General features: G+C 47.0%; 1 protein-coding gene across 1 annotated transcript in view; it reads right to left on the bottom strand.

Annotated features, from left to right (window-relative positions):
* Nucleotides 1-19,316, bottom strand: part of LOC142572180 (protein 5NUC-like) — an 80,647-nt gene that overhangs the window by 41,531 nt on the left and 19,800 nt on the right. The window contains exon 2 of the mRNA XM_075681113.1: nt 26-364. Within this exon, the coding sequence (XP_075537228.1) occupies nt 26-253 (228 nt within the window). The 5' untranslated portion in view covers nt 254-364. The remainder of the gene's footprint in view (nt 1-25; nt 365-19,316) is intronic.

Raw genomic sequence — 19,316 nt, 5'->3', positions numbered from 1 at the left:
TCTTCCTTTATGGGTGTATACTTACTTTGGCAGTGATTCTGGCGACACCTCCGACGCATTTGCTCTTATTCATGTCTTCCTCGGAACACACTCCGCCGTATTTTGTGCTTTGCTCGATGTGCGAGTGTATGTCGTTGGTATGCAGAATCGTCAGTGTCAATTGCGAAGTCCCTTTGCCTCCGTTTTTCTCACATAGGATGGGGCACAAGTCATTCAACAAGAAGAGAATCACAACGGTGGGGAGTAGCTTCATGTTCGATGGTTCGCGTTTGTCCACGGCCTTTGCACGAATGCGTATTGCACGAATCTTAGCAACACGATATTTATGGCGATTCAGGCGCACAGAAGTTCCTCACTGCATTCACTGTATAAAAAAGAAAAAGGAAGTCAGAACTCATAATTGTGAAAGAAACATCGAAGCGCACTCCCCACAAACAACATCAAATACTCTTTCTTTAACACCATCCCTTGCTTAACACCCTCTCTTTCAGGACCCCGTGATAACGTCAAAGTATACTGAGATAGCGACACTAATTCTACCACAAGGCAAAGTGCTTATACAGGGAACATTCTACATTCAAAACTAAGGTCGAGTGTTCAGTGCATTTAGAAAAAATAAAGTGAACTTTAGCTCATAAAAAATGTTAACATTTACGTGCTGTCTGTTGAAAAACTGACGACAAGAAAGTTTTCGCGGTAGCAGCAGATAATGCTGTGTGGCAGTGCTGTGGTCACGAAATCTGATAGCACGAAAGCGTCAAGTATTTTGCAGAGCTTTTTATATACACGCAGAAAGGGGTACGTCAGCGCCAGCGAGCATAGCGGCAGGCACAGCTGCAGGTACACTGCTTTGGCCTGGGATCTTTTGCAAAATGCAAAGTACCATTTTTACGTCTTTGATGTTGTTCACACTTTGGGCTGATTATTCTCAGAGTGATTGGAGTGACATTGCAAGTATTCAATTAGATGGCTGCAAACAAGCTCGTGTTCAACAACACGAAATTCATGTTATAAAGCTCTGAAATCGAATAAATAAAAACAAGGCAATAAAATGCGAAGTTTATAAACGGAACACAATCACGTCACAATACTTCCTGCACATGATAAGCTTTTGCTGTTTATTCTTCAGTAGGTTACGTCATGTCTGGTCTTCCGCCTTACATTTCAAAGCGACGCAAGAAGGGTTGCGGTTATGCCAAGAAATGACCCTCTCGAAATGTGCAAATGATGCAGCCAATGTTCATTGATGACGTATTATCCAAGGCTCCTTGAAAAAGAAAAGTGAATTGTGAAACGACCAACAGAATGCTGTATCTCGATTTCATCAAACAGGAGACATCCAGCATGAAGGGAGGGGGGGGGGCGCTGCGCATGAGCTATGCTCATTCATCAACCAAATCTATTCAGAATTAAATGGAACAAGCTAGCTGAAGAGCGGTGATCAAGATGGACTGCCCAGCTCCACACACAAGCTACATTTTAGAAGTTTCATCGGGACGGTTTTTACAATTCTAGGTTTAACGTAGATAAATGTCATATTATTATTATTATCATTATTATTATTATTATTATTATTATTATTATTATTATTATTATTATTATTATTCGGGCTCTCTGTAAACGCCTCTATAAGCGGGTTAAAAACTCATATATTGCATTCTTAGAAAAGAGCGCCTCCGACCAGCCGGCGGAATTTTGGAAGTTCAACCGTAAGCGCTCTAATATAGATGGAGAGTGCTTTCACCTGCTCGACTCTAGAGGAGTAGAAGACCAAGCAGTCGCGGATTGTTTTGCTGCCCATTTCTCATCATTATAATCAGCAATGCTAGTCACTGCATGTTTAGAAGTATTCAAGCTTTTAGACTGGGAAGGCTAAGAAGTAAGAATCAGGCGCGAGTATATCAACAACCTCCTGTTTGCAGGTGACATTATCCTGCTTAACAACACTGGAGTAGAACTGCAACAAATGATTGAGTATCTTAGCCGAGAAATCATAAAGTAGGGTTCAAGGTTAATATGCGGAAGACAAAAAGGTAAGTTTCCATCACCTAGCTGGTAAGAGAACAAGAATTCAGGATCACCAGTCAGCCTCTGGAGTCTACACACGAGTATGCTTATCTAGGTCAATTACTCACGGAAAACCCTGATCGTGAGAAGGAAATTTACAGAAGAATAAAAATGGTTTGCATACGGCAGGCATTACCGAATCCTGACTGGGACCTTGCCAGTGTCGTTGCAAAGGAACGTGTGCAATGATTGCATTCTGCCGGTGCTAACATAGCGGGCGGAAACTTTCAGGTTTGCGAAGAAGCTCGGGAACAAGTTAAACACAGAGTTCAGAGCGATGGAACGAAACATGTTAGGCGTAACGTTACGAGACAGGAAAAGAGCGGTGTGTATTACAGAGAAAACGGGGATAAACGATATTCTAGTAGACATTAAGAGAAAAAAATGGAGCTGGGCAGGCATGTAATGTGTAGGGTAGATAGCCGGTGGACCATTATGGTTACAGAGTGGGTGCCAAGAGAATGAAAGCGCATTCGAGGACGGCAGAAGGCTAGGTGGGATGATGAAATTAGGAAAGTCGCAGGCGCAAGTTGGCATTGGTTGGCGCAGGACATGGGTAATTGGAGATCGCACGGAGAGGCCTTCGTCCTGCAGGGGACATAAATATAGGCTGAAGAAGAAGAAGAAGAGAAGAGAAGGAGAAGAAGAAGAAGTAGAAGAAGAAGAAGTAGAAGAAGAAGAAGTAGAAGAAGAAGAAGAAGTAGAAGAAGAAGTAGAAGAAGAAGTAGAAGAAGAAGAAGAAGTAGAAGAAGAAGAAGAAGAAGAAGAAGAAGTTGATGATGATGATGATGATATGATGATGATGATGATGATGAGTATGATGATGATGATGATGATGATGATGATGATGATGATGACATCAAAGAAGCTGCTGCTTATAACGCACTATTCTATTAAGAGGTCTATATGATTCAGAGATACCTATGGGCCGGCATTACGTGTTCAGGTTCGATATACAGGGTGTTCAAAGTTAGACTTTCCGGGTTTTTTTTAATGTGAAGAGGGGTACACAGAAGCCATTTGTCTACCTCAGTTATGCGGTAAGGCAGTCGCAAACTGTGAGGATAATTTTCGTCGTAATGTCAGTATATCATTAAGTTCGATAGTTAACATTTTATTTACTGCAGTTAGTATGTATGTTTATATTGAAAACTCGGAGGCGGTGCGATTTGGTGACTATTCCCTTTTGTACAATTTTAGTAATGCGCCTACGTCCTGAGATATGCGTGTCTGAAATTTCAACCCAAGCCGTCTAATTACGCATGCGAGGCCCCCTCCCTAGTGTCACGCAGCTGTTGAGTATGGCAGGAATGTGGGGTAATAGGTGACGGTAATTACTTTTCGTTATCGGCCAGCGTTTTCGTTCTTGGCCAGCGAAACCGAAGAATGACTTTGCGGGCGACGTGAGGCAAGCCCTGTTTCTTTGAGCAAATGCTAGTAGAGTGGGTGACAAGACGCCGTGCCGATGAAGACTGCTTATGCACTCAGGTGCAGTGATACTGCTCTGCTTATATATATATATATATATATATATATATATATATATATATATATAATGGAAGCTTTGTTTGCAGAATGATTGAAATGAATGCCCTCTGACAACATAAAGCGACAGCGTCAGCTGCCATAGAGCACATCATTAACCACTAAAGTTTCCAGGGCGCCTTGCGCTTTCGTAAAGAGAATTTACGACCCTGAATTGTCAGCGCTTAGGAAACGCGGGTTAATGGCCCGTATTCTCTACGTCACCTTTTTAAAATTAGAACACATCTACCAGTACTCATGACAAAGCATCAAATTGGGTCAACGTTGTCAAATTCATATTTATTTAGTTACAGACAGCTCCTGTTCCGGCACTACTTCGGAAAGAGGGGGAATAAAAGAAAAAAAAACAAGTACAGTGTAAATTCATGGCCTACATACGAACAACACAAATATACCATTGCTTACACTGTATTAGTTTTGAGTGATATGACATCTTACCGTTAACTTACAATTATGACAGTTGCCAAGAAACCAACTCTCTAAAAATGTTCGAAATGCTTGCCTTCCGCCGCAACACACCACATGAACCGCTCTACCGTCGAGTCGACAACTCTGCGCAGCATTTCCGGGTCGATGCTTCTACAGGCGGTAACTATTCTCATCTTCATGTCGTTGACATCGGTGGGCTCAGCTGCGCAAACGCGATCTTTCACGTAGCCCCACAAAAAAGAAGTTCAGTGGAGAGAGATCAGGGGATCTCGGCGGCCAAAACATTTCTCCTTCGCGTCCAATCCACTGCCGTGGAAAGTTACAGTTTAACCAGTTCTTTGCAGCGGAGGAGAAATGTGGTAGGGCCCCGTCATACTGAAACCAGACTTGCCACAGTTCGTTGAGAGGGAGACTCGAGGCTAATTTATCGACGACACCAGCAAGAATTTCTTGCGTATAATTCTTTCCATCGAGGTTCCCTTCGAAGAAGTGAGGGCCAGCGATTCTGCCCCCAAGTAGGCCACATCGTACATTTAGACCCAAGCGAATTTGGTGGTTGTGTTGCCGCAGCCATTGAGGATTCCCTTGCGACCAGTAGTGAGCATTGTGAATGTTCACTATGCCGTTCTTGCAAAATCGACCCTCATCAGTCCAAATCACTCTTCGTACAAAATCCTTATTTTAATATTTTTTATTAGGGCCCTATTACAAACTTCTGCCAGTTTTTCAGTCTTCCTCACTTAGGTCCTGATGAAGAATCACATGGTATGAATGAAATTCGTGCTTTTTTAAAACGTTGTGCACTGTTCACACGCTTTGCCCGCACTGTTTAGAAATCTCTCTGATGCTTACATTTGGCATTGCATGCACGCAGGCAACAGCGTCAATTTCAAAGTCCTCATCAATGACGTTCGACGTTCTTCTAGGGCTGTCTTTTTGGGTGTGAGCCTGTTGTGCGAAAATGTCTGAAAATGCTAAGAAATGTTGCTTCAAATGCTAACAAATGTTGCGATCCGGATGGCGAGACGCGTACAAACTCATTGCTAATGAGGCATAGCGGTTCATCTCCGCCATTGATAGCACTACGTCAATTTTTACTGCCGCAGAATAGTACCTCGACCCAGACGAAGCAGCCATTTTTCAACGCAGAAGGTGCCAACGCAGGGCTTGCTTCTTCCAACGACCCAGCTTAGTAAAGGCAATCAGTGGCAAAGGCAAAGGCGCATAATGGAAGCTCAGGGATTCGCTCGATGCGCTTGCAAGGCGATGCCTAATCTGTTCTGCCCTTTCGCAAAACCGCGAAGAACAAAAAAAAAATTGTCAGGCATACACCAATGAAGTGCACTACTCACGCCAGTTCGCAGTCGCCCTTCTATTTCACAGCAGTTTTTCAGGCGTAGGCTATGCAGGGCCCTCAAATCACATTGTACCCATTTCATCTGAGCATGCACCAAGAACTAAGAGACATAGGCTTCTTGAGACGCCTGGACGGCACAGACGCTCTTTTTCCAGCCAGTTTCAGTTTCAAGGAGCCTGTCAAGCGGAATTAATTGTTTGCGTAGCTTCCAGATGAACTCCGCTATTCAAAATTTGATCGTTGAGATAGGAAGCGTCGAGGGCAGGCCTCAAAGCACTCACTTGCTGTAGCCACTTATTGTTGGTAATTAGAAAGCTAATTAGCGTAACTTCACTAATTGTGCACGTAAGTGCGGACGGAAATTGCTCTATATCTAGAGGCCGCTACTCCGCACACTCGGATCGTAAACATAACGTTACCGTTATTTATGTTTTTCTCATTTTAAAAATATTGTGGGACTGAAAAAAAACACCCGGTATAATGTGTTCTTTTTTTAGCTGCCCCAAGTTTTTAAAATTGCTTTGGCAGATATCACAATTTTAACCGTTGACCTAAATCACTCGATGAGGCGGCCATTACATTTACGAGAAGTCAAAATGTATAATTTAATAATTGGCGGAACTACGCTAATTAACTTTGTAATTAATTACTTTACGACACGTAGTTCAATCTACGCATTACAGCTGGTGTGTTCGCAAGGCGTATCCACTTGGAACGAATTCTCAGGTCTGCAGCAGTTTCGAGATGTTCATTTTCAATGTGTCCGACGAAATGCATTGGCGTTCCAGTTACTTTTGTGCTTCTATGTATAATACAGCGTTTTCATTAAAATGGCAACTGGAACTCCAATGCATTCCGCCGGACACACAAAAAATTAATGTTTCGAAACTGGTGCGTGCAGTCCTGAGAATTCGTTCCCAGTGAATACGCCTTGGGAACTCACCGGCTATAATTTGTAGATTGAAATATATGTCGTAAAGTGATTAATTATAGAATTAATTACTTAGTATGATTATGGTACGTATTCAATTAAGTATTTTTATTTGTCGTAGAAGTAATAACCACTTCATCGTGTAATCTAGATAAAGGTTAGAATTATGCTATCTGCCACGGGCAATTTCTAACAATTTGGTGCAGCCCTGTATAAGATTCTTATATACAGGGTGTGTCCGAAAAGTGATGTCAGTGATTATACTGTGAAGCGACTTTGCGTTGCAGCGCGCTAGGACCGGTTGGGATTTGTGGAGGCGGAAGTCAGCTTACACATGCGCGATCGCTCAGTCGTCTGCGAACATCTGGAGAGCAAGGACAGGGTTTTCCGTGAAACTCATTTTCCTTTCCCGTGCAAGCCATAATGCAGCGCTCGTTGGAACAAAGGATTGTCATCAAGTTTTGTGTGAAACTCGGCATGTATGCTGTGGACATGTCTCTGATGATAAGGGTGGCCCTTGGTGACAGTTGTCAGAACGTCAAGTCTACCGGTGGCACAAGGCCTTTTTGGAAGGTCGTGAAGAGGTCAGAGATGAAGACCATGCTGGAGGGTGGTTAATGACCAACACCAATAAAAATCTGACGCGTGTGAGAGATCTTTTGAACTCAGACCATCGTTTGAGCGTCCATTTAGTGGCATAAACATTAAAAATTTAAAAATTCTAAATAGTACCGTGCACAACATTTTGTCAAATAATTTGCAGATGTGAAAAGTGTGCCCAAAGTGTTAACGGCCGACCAAAAATCGCGCCGTGTTGAAACGTGCCAAGAACTTTGAGACTTGTGTGAAAGTGGCCCCCACTTTTTAGACGATGTCATCACAGGTGACGAGTGGTGGGTTTTTGAATAGGACCCTGAAACAAAAAGGCAAAGTGCCGAGCGGCACACCTCGGTGTCCCCTCGCCCCAAGAAGGCCACGATGAGCAAATCAAAGGTCAAGACCATGTTCATTGTGTTCTTTGACATCAGGGAGCTCGCCCACCATGAGTTTGTATCACGTGGTACAACCGTCAATGCGAAATCCTACGTGGAAGTGCTCAGAAGACTCAATCAAAGGCCTGACGTCCGGTCTGACATCACGGGCGATTGGAAACTTCATGACAACGCGCCTGCCCACACTGCCTTCCTCGTGATCCGCTTCCTGGTCGATTCAAAGGTACCAACGGTTCCCCAGCCGCCCTACAGCCATGACGTGGCTCCCCCAGATTTCTTTTTCTGCGCTTGAAATGCGCTCTCATGAAAGCACATAATTTCGGGACCGTTGACAAAGTCAAAGAACGTCGCACCAAGGCTCTAGAGTACATTCCGGAGGAGGCCTACAGTGACGCCTTTGACGCCTGGCAATCCCGCTGGAAGCAATGTATCGGCGCAGGAGGAGACTATTATGAAACCTTTCAATATGTTGTACTAATCTGATCAATAAGTTTTGGAATCGACTCATTGACATTACCTTTCGGACATACCCTGTATATCCACAAATGTGTGCGGTGAAGAAACGACGAGCGCCAAACCCAGGTGGAAGAGGCCGCGAAAGCTTCGCTTCAAGACGGATGTATACCCAATGAGAAGGGTGATCACACTTTAAAACACGAATTGTCGTTGCGGAAGACCAACGTCCCCGCACACTATACATACACACCTTTCCGCTTGCTCTTTGGTTCTGCTGAACTCTTTTTCTGAGAATGTTCATATCACGCATGAGACAGCAGAAGCACACCACATACCTCAAAAGCCACTTGCTTTAGACTTATGTGCAGATATAAGCATTCTTTCGTAGATAAAGATGTCGACCTTTTAAACAGCTGTCTTGAACTTTGGTTTTTTTTTTACGTGACATTTAAGAATTATTCACATTTCCGCAGATAAATCGTTCGAAATGCGCTGAGATTTGAAAATCAAATGAACAGCGAAAGGAATAAAGAGCAACCGAACCTCCTCTTTTTTTTCTTTTTGTTAATATGAATGCTGTAAAATTGGAACTGTATTATATTTACAAGATGCGGAAAAGCATGTCTCAAGTTAAAGTTCACATGAAAACTCCGCGCTCGTTACTTTTCAGTCAAGAATGCTGTGTCGCTCTGACAGCGCGCGTGCCGTTCGTAACCTGGAAGTACCGGAAGGCGCGCGCGGAGCGCTAAGCAAAAACAAACAAACAAAAGCAGATACCACCGACAACAATTATGAATATAAGCGAATAGCCGAACGCTTCTGGAAAGCTATTCGCTTTATATGAAAAGAATGGCGTGCTTAATGACATTGAGCGAGGGTATTTAGGTAACGCTTGTCTCATTCGGTAATTCCGCAGAAAACAGTCGTTGATCAGCACATCAGCAGCGAATCAGACGTGTCTTTACAAATAAGACTTCTTTTTTTTATATGTGTGTTCATCTCCCGCGGTGCGATCGCCGGCGTGAGAGAGAGAGAGAGAAAGAAACAACTTTATTTGCCACTGCAGGGTTGGAAGTTAAGGCCGGTAGGCCTAGTGTGGCTCCCAGGTGGGGGAACCGCACTTGCGTCTTGGCCCCACGAGACGAGTGACAGTTGTGTTTTCTTGTCCGCTCTTGTCAGCAGCTGGTTGCAACCCTCCTCGGAGGAAGCTGGCGTGCAACGCGACTGCCATCCGTGTACTCTCCCGCGGTAGCACTTTACCGCAGCTGCCACGTGGGAACAAGGCGGTAAGAGAAGAGAGGTGCTGTCGCTCCACTGCAGCATCTAAAAAGTGTAAACATCTAATCCTTCTGACGTCTAAAAGATCAAGAGCGACGTGCGAGAACGCGTGCTCTTTTCATCGGTGCCTGTCTATGGAAAGTCCGACAGCCAACCATGAAAACGGGCAAAAGAGACATCTGTTCGCCTTGAAAGGGCACGCTGACGAGATGACGATTATTTTTCGGGTACAAGATGAGTGTCAAGGACTGCACACTTTTCTTGGAATGAAGCACTGACGGTCACAAACGCTCTGGCGCGTCAACTCGCTTTTATAGGTGCTTCATGACTCGTTAGCGAGTTTGCCCGTGCTGCGTATTTGCGCTCTTGTTGAATGAGCAAGTCCTTGCCGTACACCTTTTGGCCCAAATAAATATTTTCTTGCCTTCGGGTAAGTGCTCTAGGCATGTACCCTGCATCGGTGGGTAATACACATTTCGACGTCATATATTTGCGAATATATTTGTAAATACTTTCACACTTTCTATGGCACTGAGCAGCCGCAGCTTCTGCGGTAACCCGGTTTGTTCAGAAATCAAAAAGTACATTTTTTTTTCATTCAGAACTGACATTGAAAAAAAATTGGTAGAACCAGCACTGTATAATGTTTGTTTACTTTAGAAAAATACAGAGCTGAGAGGGAGATGATGAACAATATACTGCAATTACAGTACTAACTTTACTGTAAACAGTGGAACGTTGTACGAGGGACAATTCTACAAGTGCACAAATAGTGCCTTGTGTTTTCACGGGATAGCAGAATATATCTTGCGCTTTTATTTTTGCGTTCTATAAAGAAATGAAAAAAAGTCGGCCTTTCCCATTTGTTTTTAAAGCCCTTATTATGCGTAACAAACTCGAATGTCAAAAATTCGGTAATGAAAAAATAATAGTACAGTCCTACATCACTCACTTTTACAAGACATCTTAGCTTTGAAACCTTATATTGTTTTTAGAAATCGAGGCGCGAAACACTAATATGCGAAAATCGCCATTTTTATACATTAGAAATGGAAAAAAGAATGAAAATCTGAAAAGTACTTAAGATGTGAAAAAAAGGTTTCATCGGTTTCAAATGTGAAAAAAATGTTAGGTAAAATCGCGACACATTACTTACTTGCTTACTTTCTTAAGAGCAAGCACAGCATACTTAGACGCTGCTAGATTAAAGTAAGATGTGAAACATTAGACATCGTACAAAATTGAAGTTTGGTGGCCTAGGACAGCGCACACCGCGTTTTGTTGCGGGCATGAACGTAAAGAGATTAACAATGTTTAAGAAAAAGCTAAGCTCAGATTTGTGTACTTTGGCTCCGAATCTGCGATTTGTAATTTTTCAGACGTCATCAGCGGGGAGAAGCCAGAGACGCGCCAATCCTTATTCTTCAGAATTTAAAGATGTCACCCGGATATGCTGACGTGTCTTACCTTAAAGTAGCCAGCCATAGCGCAGTCGAACTATGTAACTAAACTACGACAAGAAGCGAAAGAGCGCTGTCATCGACAGTGGCCATGTGGATGTGACCAATTTCGTTAGGCAATTTTTGAGATACAAGGTATAGCAACTCATTTTATTATCATAAGCACATATCCTGCTGTAAAATGACGCCCATATTGTTCTTACATCGCGTTTGAGATACAACTTCATCGAAAGACCATTGCGCAAACGAGACTTCATGTGAGTCAACTGCAGCACTGCTCTCAGCCCGCTCGGATGTGCCTCACACTCTAAGTTTACACCCTTTGGGGTGTATATTTGCCACACAACAATAATCGTCATCCGTCTCGTCCGCATTTCCTTTCTTGAATGCTGCGAGCCCGGTACTTCCAATTCACGAACGACATGCGCGCTATCAGTATCACAGAGCATTCTCTATAGCAAAGGAAATGCGGGCAAGACAGATGACGATTATCGTTGTGTGGCAAATATACACCCCAAAGGGTGTAAACCATTCTTAGAGTGCAAAGGTGCGAAGCGCCCGCATCTGCTACAAGTTTTATTAAATATTGTCACATAGTAGTGGCGGTAAATAAAGCAGAAAAACTGGGAATGACGAAACCAGCGTATTATTTGGAGAACCCGGATTTCAACAAGAGGTGTTTGGGATCCGACCCGCTGGTACGATCTGTTGGGAACTCGGCGCTGACGCCCGTGGTTGTACCTGGGTCGCAAGCCCCAAGGGTAGCGTTGGCCTGGCGGCCTGGGGTACAACTGGAAGCATCCGAAGGTCCCGGCAAAGCATGAGTCGACTGGTAACAACAAAACAACTTGTTTATTTTAACATCGCAAAGAGTTGGCGGTCAGGTTGACCGAAGTAGAGAGACGGGAGAGCACTTCACTCAACAGAAGAAATCGGAGCCCTCCTTTTGGCGTCCGGGGGCAGCTGTTTTTATACTCTCGCAGTTGAGGGCAAGAAGGAACCCCTCAAAAGACGAGCACGTGAATGTACAATGGGCTAATGGTGACGCACACTGTCGTAGCGATGCCGTAGCACCATGTCGAGCACGATCTCGTAGCACCCTGTCGTGGCGCTGCCGGTCGGACACAATGACTGTAATGAGAGGATGGTCCCTGCTTTGGCATCGCCTGTTTCGGGCACAATGACTGGAACGAGATCCCTGCTTTGGCATCGCCTGTTTCGGGCACAATGACTGGAATGAGATCCCTGCTTTGGCATCGCCTGTTTCGGGCACAATGACTGGAATGCGAGGATGATCCCTAGGCGGTCGCATCGCCGCAGTCGCGCCTGGAAACACCTGGCGATGAGTGTTGCGGCGACGACGATCGGGCCAAAATGTCTGCCGCCCCGCCGCAGTCGCGCCGGCAAAACCACGTGTCGCAGGCGAAACGCAACAGACCGCCCCGCCGGGGGAAGGAGATCCCGATGGACAGGGGACTGCATCCGCTGTCCGGAGGGATGTCGCTCGATGATGCTCATAACCGAAGTCGGGCGTCCCTCGACGTTTCTTGAGCGCAGCGCACAGAGAAGGCCTCGTTCTCTTGTTCAGGTTCGCACGGGACACTGCAAAGTGACTTCGGGAGAGTTCACATTTTTGTTCTCGTTCCCGGCAAGCGTTAGAACTACGCTGAAACTCAACCGCTCAGTCAGCAAGCACGGCACAACCCTCACTAAGCCCTGCCAGGCTCTTTCCCCTTTTTATACCACTGCCTAGTTCCTTACAGTAGTCTAGCATCACTCAGAACGCGTCCACAAATTGAAAAATTGCACTAGAAAGCATATCATCACTTTGAAACACTAAACAAAAGCAATATGTTAAAAAAAAAATCCTGCCTCAGGAAGAAAACATCAGTAACAAACAATTTTGAGGCTGATTCCTACGTTAGGGGCTTCGACTTAAGCCATCGGCGTTACCGTTGAGACTCCCCTTTTTGTAACGCACCTCAAAGGAATATTGTTGTAAAGCGAGGCTCCAGCGCAGGAGGCGGCCATTTTTGGGAGAGATGGTCTGCAGCCATTGGAGAGGGCAGTGATCCGTCTCAATGATAAACCTCGAGCCGGCTAGATAGCATGACAATTTCTGAACGGCCCACACGAGACATGCACACTCTTTCTCGGTGGCGCTATACGCCTGCTCACGACTGGTCAGCTTACGACTAGCATACAGGACGGGGTGTTCTACTTCTCCATTTTCCCGTTGGCACAGTACAACGCCCATGCCTCGCTCACTAGCATCGCACTGAACAATGAACCCTTTTGTATAGTCTGGCGATCGTAGCACAGGCTGGTTTGTTAGGGCACTCTTTAGGGCGCTAAAAGCTCTTTCCTTGGTCTCGTCCCAGACGACTGTTTGAGGCTCTGTCTTTCTTAGAGCATCCGTCAGGGGAGCCGCGATATCAGAGTACCTAGGGATGTACCTCTGATAGTAGCCGGCGACACCTAAGAACGACCGAATATCGGTCTTCGTGCGCGGTTGCGGAAAGTCTCGCACAGCGGCCACTTTTATTTCAGAGGGGCGGCGACGACCCTGACCAATCACGTGACCGAGGTAGACAACCTCGGCCTGTGCTAACTGGCACTTAGGAGCCTTGACTGTCAAGCCTGCTTCGCGCAGGCGGGTTAGCACTGCCCGCAAGTGTGTCATATGCTCAGACCAGGATGCGGAGAATATCGCTACGTCGTCTAGATACGGTAAAGCGAATTCTTGCTGTCCCCGCAACACTTTATCCATGAGACTTGAAAAACAGTATGGCGCGTTCTTCAAACCAAAACTCAACACTTTAGGACGGAATGTTCCCATTGGTGAAATGAACGCCGCATACCTACTAGCCTCTTCTGTAAGTGGAACCTGCCAATAACCCCTGACAAGATCTAGGGTGGAAATAAACTGAGCGCTACTAACTTTCTCAAGGCGCTCCTCGATGTTAGGGATCGGATAAATTTGATCCTTAGTGATGGAATTAAGCCTGCGGTAGTCGACGCAAGGACGAGGTTCCTTGCCCGGTACCTCAACTAAAATCAAAGGGGAGGTATAATCACTCTCACCTGCCTCAATAACACCGAGCTGTAGCATTTTCTTTACCTCAGCCTCCATAATATCGCTCTGGCGGGGTGACACCCGATACGCCTTGGATCGTACTGGCTCTGTGGAGGTAAGTTCTATATCATGAGTAAGTACAGAAGTCCTACCAGGCCTCTCAGAGAACAGACCTTGAAACTCTTGTAATAGCTGGTGTAGTTCGGTTTTCTGCTCGTGCGACAGCGGTGCTTTACTGATAAGGTCACTAATGACTTGACCGGTGTCTTCCCTGTTCGTCACTGAGCCTAGTCCCGGAAGCTCGACCGGAAGCTCTTCAGGAACGTTTATCATCATGCACACCACTGCTTCCCGTTGTCTATAAGGTTTGAGCAGATTACAGTGGTAAACTTGCTGTGCTTTCCGCTTTCCTGGCAGACTTACCACGTAGTTAACGTCCGACAGTTTCTGAACAATTCGTGCTGGGCCCTCCCACTGCACGTCTAGTTTGTTGTTTAGCGATGTGCGCAATATCATGACCTCATCGCCAACCTCAAAACGACGGGCCCTGGCTGTCCGATCATAATAAACCTTGGCCCTCTGCTGGGCCTTTGTCATTGCTTCACCTGACAACTCCTGTGCCCTTCTTAAGCGTTCGAGGAGCTTAAGTACGTACTCCACCACGACTGGGTCGTCGCCCCTACCTTCCCACGATTCTCGAAGCATGCGAAGCGGAGATCGAAGCGAGCGACCGTACACCAGTTCAGCTGGCGAAAACCCCGTAGCCGCATGCGGCGCGGTCCTTAAAGCAAACATCACCCCAGGCAGACACAGCTCCCAGTCAGTTTGATGTTCAAAACACAACGCTCTCAACACGCGCTTCATGACGGAGTGGAGCTTCTCAACGGAATTCGACTGTGGGTGGTACACTGAGCTGTGTAACAGCTTTACCCCACACCTTTCGAGAAAAGTTGTCGTCAAAGCGCTAGTAAACACTGTGCCCTGATCTGATTGAATTTCTGCAGGAAAACCAACTCGCGCAAATATGGACAGTAGTGCATTAACTATCTCAACTGAGCTGAGTTCTTTAAGCGGCACTGCTTCAGGGAACTTTGTCGCTGGGCAGATCACAGTCAAAATGTGTCTGTACCCCGTGGCTGTTACCGGCAGAGGTCCCACTGTATCAATAACGAGCCGTCTAAAAGGCTCCGTAATGATAGGTACCAATTTCAACGGCGCCCTTGATTTGTCCCCTGGTTTGCCCACCCGCTGACAAGTGTCACATGTCCTCACGAAATGGTCTGCGTCCCGAAAACACCCTGGCCAATAGTACTCTTGCAAGAGACGGTCCTTAGTTTTCTTAACTCCTAGGTGTCCGGACCACGAACCCCCATGTGACAAGCGCAACAGATCCTGACGATAGCATTGAGGCACGACCAGCTGATCGAACTCCACTCCTCGGCGGTCTAGATACTTCCGGTACAGGACTCCACCTCTTTCCACAAAACGCGCAGTTTTCCTGGCGATACCTTCTTTGACATTGCAGCGCACGTTTTCCAGGCTGCCATCCTTTTTTTGCTCGGCTATCAAAGCCGTCCGGCTGACTTTTAGCAACCTATCAAGTCCGTCTGACGTAGGCGCGATGAGCAAATCAGTAGATAGCTCTTCTAACTTTCCCGCGTCGGGCGTTTCCTCTCCAGTATCTGGCGCCTTTAACGTTACAGACTCAAGTTTATTCAGTTCGGGCGTGCTCGGAATATCAGCTTGCTGCGCCTCTGACCCTTTTTCGTTGTTTGATAACGTCGGCCCCGCAACTACCGCCTTTGCAGCGAGCTCCCGAACCTTCGATCTGGTTAAGGCCTGAACACTAGCTTCACCAAACAAAAGCCCCTTCTCGCGCAGGAGGTGATCGGTCCTGTTTGAAAATAGGTACGGGTACTGGGGGGGCAGCATAGATGACACTGCCGCCTCCGTCTCAAGCGCTCCGAAAGGTCCCTCAATAAGCACTTTTGCTACCGGCAGACACACGCTATGAGCTTCCACGGCTTGCTTGATCCATGCGCACTCGCCCGTGAACATATGGGGTTCTACATAGGAGGGGTGAACTACATCCATCGTAGCTGCGGAATCGCGAAGCACTCGGCACTCTTTCCCGTTCACGAGGAGGTCTCGCATGTAAGGCTCGAGAAGCTTCATGTTCTCGTCAGTGCTGCCTATTGAAAAAAACACAACTTTTGGTGTTGTTTCCGGACACTGCGCCGAAAAGTGACCCGGCTTCTGGCACGTATAACACAAGCGCGCTCGCCTCATCTCGAACCGCTTTCTGCGTTTGGCTGCCGCCGTCTCTTTACGTTTGGTCGGACTGCTTTCGCTCGCACCCGCACTACGCGTGTCCCCCTTTAATCTCATGGGCGTGAACTTCGGCCTCTCAAATTTCGAGCCAAATTCACCCTTTTGACCGTCCTTAGCTCCGCGAGCCCGACGCGTCACAAACTCCTCGGCTAGCTCAGCGGCTTTAGCCACCGTACAAACGTCTGGCCTATCCAAGACCCAGTATCGCACGTTCTCCGGTAACCGACTATAAAACTGTTCTAGCCCGAAACACTGCAGAACTTTATCGTGGTCACCAAACGCTTTCTCTTCTTTGAGCCACTCCTGCATGTTCGACATAAGCCTATACGCAAACTCTGTATATGACTCACTTCTGCCTTTCTCATTTTCCCGAAACTTCCGACGGAACGCCTCCGCAGACAGCCGGTACTTTTTTAGAAGACTCGATTTCACTGTGTCGAAATCCTCTGCCTCCTCTCTATCCAAGCGAGCGACTACGTCGGCCGCCTCGCCGGGTAACAAAGTGAGCAAGCGCTGTGGCCACGTTTCCCGAGAGAACCCCTGCTTCTCGCACGTTCGCTCAAAGTTAACCAGGAACAAACCAATGTCCTCTCCAAGCTTAAACGGCCGCATCAGGTCAGTCATTTTGAACAATACGCGTTCTCCTGCACCGTGTGCCTGACTTCCATTACGAGCGCGTTCCATCTCTACCTCAAGACGCTTCATTTCCAAAGCGTGTTGACGGTCACGCTCTTGTTGCTCTCGCTCTTTCTGTTCTTTACGTTCACGCTCTTCTTTTTCTTTCTGTTCTTTACGTTCACGCTCTTCTTTTTCTTTCTGTTCTTTACGTTCACGCTCTTCTTTTTCTTTTTGCTCTTTAAGTTCGCGCTCCTGTCTTTTTGCAGTCTCTCTCTCTTCAATGGTCTCAAGGCATTCCGACAGCTCGTCATCCTCAGCCTCTAACTCAAGAATAGCCTTTATCAGTTCCGGTTTTCTTAGTTTGTCTGAGACATCCAGACCCAACTCTCTTGCAAGCTCCAACAATTTCGGTTTGCGCAACGACTTCAAATCCATGGCTGCTCTGAATGCTGCTTTCTCTACTGCTTACTATTGTCTTGCCGCAACTAACCCGGCAGCAACGACAACCACAATTACCAGCTCTGTTTCTAACACTAACAAAAGCCTGGCAAAGCTCAGAAGAAGAAAGTCCCGCACTCACCAAACCTCGCAGGCAGGAATTCCGCGCAGTCGTTCCGCTGCAGGCAACCAGTCGACACACAGGGCTCGTTGCACTGCTCCCGGATCGTCGTTGAGCTGCTCAGCATACTGTCAACTGCATCTCTTTGCTGCTGGCCTCCGTTGTCGCGATCTCGCCGCTGGCAGACAGTTGTTTGAAGTCGGAGGCGATCTCACCGCTGCCAACCAGATGTTTGGGATCCGACCCGCTGGTACGATCTGTTGGGAACTCGGCGCTGACGCCCGTGGTTGTACCTGGGTCGCAAGCCCCAAGGGTAGCGTTGGCCTGGCGGCCTGGGGTACAACTGGAAGCATCCGAAGGTCCCGGCAAAGCATGAGTCGACTGGTAACAACAAAACAACTTGTTTATTTTAACATCGCAAAGAGTTGGCGGTCAGGTTGACCGAAGTAGAGAGACGGGAGAGCACTTCACTCAACAGAAGAAATCGGAGCCCTCCTTTTGGCGTCCGGGGGCAGCTGTTTTTATACTCTCGCAGTTGAGGGCAAGAAGGAACCCCTCAAAAGACGAGCACGTGAATGTACAATGGGCTAATGGTGACGCACACTGTCGTAGCGATGCCGTAGCACCATGTCGAGCACGATCTCGTAGCACCCTGTCGTGGCGCTGCCGGTCGGACACAATGACTGTAATGAGAGGATGGTCCCTGCTTTGGCATCGCCTGTTTCGGGCACAATGACTGGAACGAGATCCCTGCTTTGGCATCGCCTGTTTCGGGCACAATGACTGGAATGAGATCCCTGCTTTGGCATCGCCTGTTTCGGGCACAATGACTGGAATGCGAGGATGATCCCTAGGCGGTCGCATCGCCGCAGTCGCGCCTGGAAACACCTGGCGATGAGTGTTGCGGCGACGACGATCGGGCCAAAATGTCTGCCGCCCCGCCGCAGTCGCGCCGGCAAAACCACGTGTCGCAGGCGAAACGCAACAGAGGGGACACTTGGCGAAAACTGACAACAGGAGATACGTCAAGCTATAGTATTAACGCCGACCGTTTGCTGCCGCGAGCATAGAGAAAAAAAAAAGAATGTGAAATGAAGTTAACATTCTTTCATTTTTTTAATTTATTTCCCGTCAAAACTAAGAACATCTGCGTATAAGTTAAATTATACTTTGCGGCTTACTTTTCTTCCGTTGCATAGCGACAAGTGAATGACGCGCCAGATGCATGCGTCATTCGCGTGGATGGAGGGGCTTTAGCAGAACCGAGCGAGACCATGGCGAGACCGGCTGCGCATGCGAGCGTTGACCTTTTCGGCGACCCGTCTGCCTGTTTTTCTTTTTGGGCTGAGCCTGGTTTGTTGCGCTCTCGGCGAATTCTTGCGTTCCTTCCGCACTTCGATACGGCACCACTGAACTGTTGGACTACGGCAAGGTGAGAAATTTTGTTCGACAATCTGAGTCGCATTTATACGGCACGGACCTAGACTTGTGGCACAGTAAGCGAAAAACAGCTCGGCCGTTGTGGCCCAGTTAAGTTGGAATAACTCGTACTGGGAGGTGTTTACGACGCTTTCTATGAGCCCCAACATTATTTTAACTTATTCCGGCAGTTTTTGAGCACGCTCGTCGCACAGGGCCCTGTGACGCAGTTCCGTGTACACTGAATCTTACTGGGACAAGTTTTGGCGCTTTCTCTAACCCCCAACATTACTATAACGAATTTCGTTCCTTTTTGGGGTGCTTTTCAAGCGCAGTGGCCGCGCCTGGGGTTGTGACGCGGTTAGCGTAAAGCAGTTCGGCCCGGGTCCGCAGTTTCGGCTTTGCTGCACTGACAAGACAAATTTATGGCGCTTTCTCTGACGCCTGAACTGGTGAAAATTAATTTCGGTACTTTTTTTGTTATGAGGCATGCTCGCCGTGCCTGGCCTTGTAACGCAGTTAGCGAAAAGCAGCTCGGCGGTGTGGCGCAGTTCTTTCGCGTGTACTGAATCTTACTGGGACAAGTTCGTGAAGCTTTCTCTGACCTAAAACGTGATTGTAATTAATTTCGTTGCATTTTGGGATAATCTTGAGGCACACTTACCGCGCCTGTCGTGACGCAGCGAAAAGCAGCTCAGACATTGTGACAAAGCTAGTTTGGCGTGTACTGAATCATACTGCGACAAGTTTGTGACAATTTTTATGGCCCCGAAACAACTTGAACCTCCTTTCGGCACC

This window comes from Dermacentor variabilis, chromosome 2 (assembly GCF_050947875.1).
Source record: "Dermacentor variabilis isolate Ectoservices chromosome 2, ASM5094787v1, whole genome shotgun sequence".
Taxonomy (NCBI): domain Eukaryota; kingdom Metazoa; phylum Arthropoda; class Arachnida; order Ixodida; family Ixodidae; genus Dermacentor; species Dermacentor variabilis.
This window is presented reverse-complemented; position numbering and strand designations above follow the sequence as displayed.